Below are 4,859 nucleotides of genomic sequence, written 5' to 3' on the forward strand. Positions count from 1 at the left end.
CCATCACCGGTGGTCGGACTACTTAGACAAACCCCCTATGACCCTCGAACTTTCTCTCTTTTAACACTAAACTCAAAAACAAGACCTCTAATCCACATGCAAAACCTCGTAACCACTAACCCGAATCCATATAGATCTCTACGACACCAACTCCGGCGAAGATATGACTCGAGCTAAGGTAAACGTATTCTTCTCTTTTATTATATTTTTTTATTCGAAAATTGCTGAAAATAAGTATATAGAAAGTAAAAAAAATGCTCACTGTTATATTTGGTATATTGCTTCGAAAAGGAAAAAAAAGGAGGAGGATCCCTCTGTTACATATTTGTTCTCTTCGAAAAATGGTGGCTGAGAGAAGAAGAGCCCTTTCTTACATTGTGATTTGGGTTTTTATAACCCTTTACAATTATGAAAATAAAAATCTAAATTAGTTGTTGTTTTCTGATTTGTTGATGTGGATGCTAGGACGTGGACGGTGCTCAGGAGTCCACGGGTGGAGCTGCCGAAAATTACTGGAATGTGAAGGGACAGCTGGGTTGCTTGCTGGAAGTTACTGGATGGAGGGGTTTGGGAGCTGTTGGTGTTTGTTAAAACGTGGAGGGGGCAATTGTTCTTACCGGAAGCTGCTGAAACTTAAAAAAAGGTAACCATGGGTTGTTGTCGGCGTTGAGTGGAAGCTGCTAGAATGTTAAGGTAAAAACAAAAATGGTGATTACAGAAAGAATTCATTGGTATTTCATTGAGTTTAGCCCAATTGGTTTATTGGTAGTCTAGGAATATTCAGATCTCACCTCCTTATCAAGTATCAATATGGTACAAACATAATATTCATCACAACACCTTGTTGGGACACATAGTCCTAATGATCAACATCTTTCCGCCTCATCAAGATCAAAGTTTTTAAAAATTTGTGAACAATATATATACATGCAATGGCATGCCAGAGGCTCATTTTAATATACTGCCAATTACAGAAAATTTAACATTTACATTATCAAATTAGCATATAACTCACTATCACTATTGAACAAAGTATTTAGCTCATTTTTACACTTCAAATATGTCAAATTAGCATATTTACATATTAATGTCAATTATCACAAAACAAATTGAATACATTAGTATAATATTTGAAAACATCAAAAAGCATAGCAATGCATTCTAGGAAGTCAAAAGCTCAATAGCCCAAATATGCTAAGTTAGTTTTCTGTGATAGAGATAACGATGCTTAATGGCACAATAACACTTGTGTTACTTTTCGATACCAGTAGTGATCATTATGTTACTTTCAAAATTTTGACGAGGAAAAGAGAAACTTACTAATACTTGAGCGACTATTATGTAATTTACCTAAATGAAACACCACAGAAGTGACGTGGACCAAGACATTCTAGGAAAGGAGCATGGAAGGAGACGTGGCAGATTTTGCAAGATAAAAAATGGGTTATCCTTTGAAGGCAAGGCAAGAGAGCAAAGACCGTTGCATTTCCCTCCACACGTTGCTCTCCTGCCTTATCTTTGGTCTCTCCTTCCCTCCAACAAAAACAAAAGCCATTCTCATAATTACAAATATCTCACCCAAAATAATCCACTACTTGGTTATGCCATATTCATCAGCAATGGCTACCAAACTGGCCTTCACTTCGCTTCCTCCTCGTTTCTTCACTGCCACTATTCAAAAACCCTTGATTTGTTTCTCTTCTTCTTCCTCTACCAGGGTTCAATCCGATGGAAAGCAGCTATTTGTTCGACGCAGATTGTTCTTACTACCCTTCAAGGCTACTGCTGATCAACCAGGTTTCCATCATAGTTTCATGGCCACAAACCCCTTTTTTATGTTCCTTGTGTTTATTTACTTCTAAATTTGCAAGAATATTTGAAATATATTCTTTAAAATGATTAGGCTCCTTAATTTAGCTTCTTTTTCTTTTTGTCTTTTCATAACTAGTGGGTTCTTAGGGGGGAAATTTGAGCACCCATGATTTATCTATGTAAGTAGGACTCGTTTTCCATTTGGACTTGCCGAAGAATCGTAGGTGATTCTAACATCATTTGCAGGTCAGGTCGAAGAAGATGAAGTTGTTGATGGTAAAATTCTTCCCTACTGTAGTATAGACAAGAAAGAGAAGAAGTCTTTGGGTGAAATGGAGCAAGAGTTTCTTCAAGCCCTACAAGTAAGCTTGCTCAATTCTACCCAAGAATTATATTTCTCAAAAGTATTTGCATTTGACAGCAGGGCTGGATCGAGGGGCTGACGGACACCCCTGAAAATTTCAAATTCTAATCTAATTTAAATATTTTCTTTCTTTCTTTCTTTCTTTATTGATAACTTGTTTTCGTCCCAAAAATTCTATAAGATAGAAGAATGACTATGATCGTCCTAATATATAGAAAAAATTTTGAAAATAAGAGTATAATTATGTTGGATACATACTTGGCTTATGCTGACTTGAGGCCAGGTAACATAGGCAAAGAATGGATCAACGGCGGTCTTAACTAGGAAAACTGCCTGACCACTTAAATTCAAATGGCTGTTGAGTTTGGATGACAAAAATTTTGCTTCCTCTCGTTTTCTGCAGGCATTCTATTACGAGGGAAAAGCTATCATGTCAAACGAGGAATTCGATAATCTCAAGGAAGAACTAATGTGGGAAGGCAGTAGTGTTGTCATGCTAAGTACAGTCCAATTTCCTATCAAGCCTTTGTTCAACCAATAAGGTCATGAATCATGACATTAGTCTAATTGAAGGTGCCATAAATTTCTTGTTTTCCACTATTTTGCAGGTTCTGATGAGCAGAAATTTCTAGAAGCCTCAATGGCTTATGTGTCCGGGAAGCCAATTATGAGCGACGAAGAGTTCGATGAGTTAAAGCGGAGGCTAAAGGTTTGTACCGCCTTTTTCTCTTTTTCAGATGACATAAAATGATCTTCACGTCTCAATCTCGGAAATGATATCAAATATTGAAAACATTAACTGGCGGAGTATTCATTGCTTCATGACCTAACCTCTGTTTACTGTTGTTCCTATTGAATACAATATCCTGTTCGATATTGGTTTGAATGATGAAACATAGGGCATCTGATTTCAATTCTTAAACTAGGAATGTGACATTTTCTTTTAATATTGTTTAATTTTCTTCATAACTATTGTCTAGATGGAAGGAAGTGAGATCGTGGCTGAGGGTCCTCGATGCAGTCTCCGAAGTAGAAAGGTATAGTCTTACACTATTATCTGTTGTTAGTGTATTTATGAATAACCGATGAATAATTCTGAACTAAGCATGTTTATCGGTGATCACTGCATATATTCCAGCCATTTTCAATAAAGTTTTGACTATCTTCTGCCATATCTTTCTTGAACTTCAAAAGCACAAGGAATTTTCCTTTAGTAAGCCTATGGTATGGTTCAATTCATACTCATCTAATCATCTTTATTCACATAGGTTTACAGTGACCTATCTGTTGACTATTTGAAGATGTTCCTCTTAAACGTCCCGGCGACTGTGGTTGCACTAGGACTGTATGTTTCTTTGTCTCACTCGTCTCTCACGACATATGCTTTCATCTGAATTCCATGCTTGTTATCCTGAAGTCTAGCTAGTTGGTTTTCTTTTTCGTCTGTAGTTATCAATTTACCCCTATAAATCACTCGATCTATGGTCTGATCCTGCCAGGTTTTTCTTCCTAGATGATCTCACTGGATTCGAAATCACATATCTTTTGGAGGTAAACCTTATTACATCTGTTCTGTTGCTTTAAGTAATGCATGCGATGGATAATATATTATTTTGTTCTTTCCCCTCAAAAATGTTCTCTACATTTATTTTTGTACTTGAACTTTTTAGTGAAATTGTTAAATTGCAGCTTCCGGAACCATTCAGTTTTATTTTCACTTGGTTTGCTGCTGTGCCCTTGATAGTTTATTTAGCTACATCCCTTACGAAAGTGGTCGTGAAAGACTCTCTGATCCTAAAGGTAAAAACTCTTTTTTTTCATCCCTCCCCATCATGAACAGCCTCATAATGTTCTATAAACCATGGAAACTAATTTGTAACATTCCTTCTAGGGCCCCTGCCCAAACTGTGCTACTGAGAATATCTCCTTCTTCGGCACCATACTTTCGATTTCGAACGGTGGAACCACCAACATTCTTAAATGTTTGAAGTAAGTATTTTTTTTCCTTCAAGAGGAACAAAAATAGTTAACCATAAACTTTGAGTTTCCTTTCACATAATAACATTGCTGCAAAATTTCAAGTTCCCAACTCTTCTTTCACTTCAGTTGTGGAACCACATTGGAGTACAACTCGAAAACGAGGTTGATTACATTGCCGGAAGGAAGCGAAGCTTGATTGGAGGTATACATCATACTTATAGCTAGAATCCTTCCTTCTATAACTTGGCAATATCAATAACTCACCTAATAATTTGAGTCTCCAGTGCTCCGAAGTTGCAGTGCAGGTCAGCCTTGCCTGTACTTATAGTTTCAAATATGAAAATGATACGAACAGTACACTACGAGTCTCTTTTCTCGAGAAGTGTTATTTCGGTGTTTTAACAGATACGGTAACGGTTGCAGGAGGAATTACTTTCAGAGATCCACATCAAGATGCCACGTACTGACTGATAAAGCTGGAGTGAAGAGTGTCATATGTTCAATCCTGGTGGGTAATTGTGTGCAGCACAGAGCGGAAATTTTGATGTGTTGCGTTGTAAAACATGTATCTGTTGTGTTATATGTGGAACACTGTATTTGTAATTAAACATGTAATATATTTATACCTAAACAGGCATGTTGACAAGAAGAGGAGAGGAAAGTTGTGAGTTGTGAAAGTCTTTAATTCAATGAAAACCATACT

At 36.9% G+C, this 4,859-nt stretch overlaps 1 protein-coding gene across 2 annotated transcripts; it reads left to right on the forward strand.

The window, feature by feature from the left end:
• Positions 1-1,540: 1,540 nt before the first annotated feature.
• LOC120214328 (PGR5-like protein 1B, chloroplastic) lies at positions 1,541-4,859 on the forward strand. 2 transcript variants are annotated; one of them, XM_039212249.1, is made up of 11 exons: positions 1,541-1,797; positions 2,059-2,174; positions 2,580-2,676; positions 2,785-2,885; positions 3,157-3,213; positions 3,445-3,521; positions 3,676-3,727; positions 3,866-3,976; positions 4,068-4,165; positions 4,259-4,358; positions 4,580-4,859. In XM_039212249.1, the coding sequence occupies exons 1-10, from the start codon at positions 1,602-1,604 to the stop codon at positions 4,350-4,352; spliced, it is 999 nt and encodes a 332-aa protein (XP_039068180.1). In that variant the 5' UTR covers positions 1,541-1,601; the 3' UTR covers positions 4,353-4,358; positions 4,580-4,859. The 2 variants fall into 2 exon arrangements, with proteins under 2 accessions (XP_039068180.1, XP_039068181.1); XM_039212250.1 differs by having other exon boundaries at positions 1,545-1,797; positions 4,283-4,358.

Source organism: Hibiscus syriacus, unplaced genomic scaffold (assembly GCF_006381635.1).
Source record: "Hibiscus syriacus cultivar Baekdansim isolate YM2019G1 unplaced genomic scaffold, ASM638163v2 tig00110057_pilon, whole genome shotgun sequence".
Classification (NCBI taxonomy): domain Eukaryota; kingdom Viridiplantae; phylum Streptophyta; class Magnoliopsida; order Malvales; family Malvaceae; genus Hibiscus; species Hibiscus syriacus.

Excerpts from the sequence above, each read along its gene's own strand:
- LOC120214328 (XM_039212249.1), top strand. The coding sequence starts at position 1,602 with ATGCCATATTCATCAGCAATGGCTACCAAACTGGCCTTCACTTCGCTT. Across the intron at positions 1,798-2,058 it reads GGCTACTGCTGATCAACCAG|GTCAGGTCGAAGAAGATGAA; the intron begins GTTTCCATCATA and ends CATCATTTGCAG. Across the intron at positions 3,522-3,675 it reads ACTGTGGTTGCACTAGGACT|GTTTTTCTTCCTAGATGATC; the intron begins GTATGTTTCTTT and ends TGATCCTGCCAG.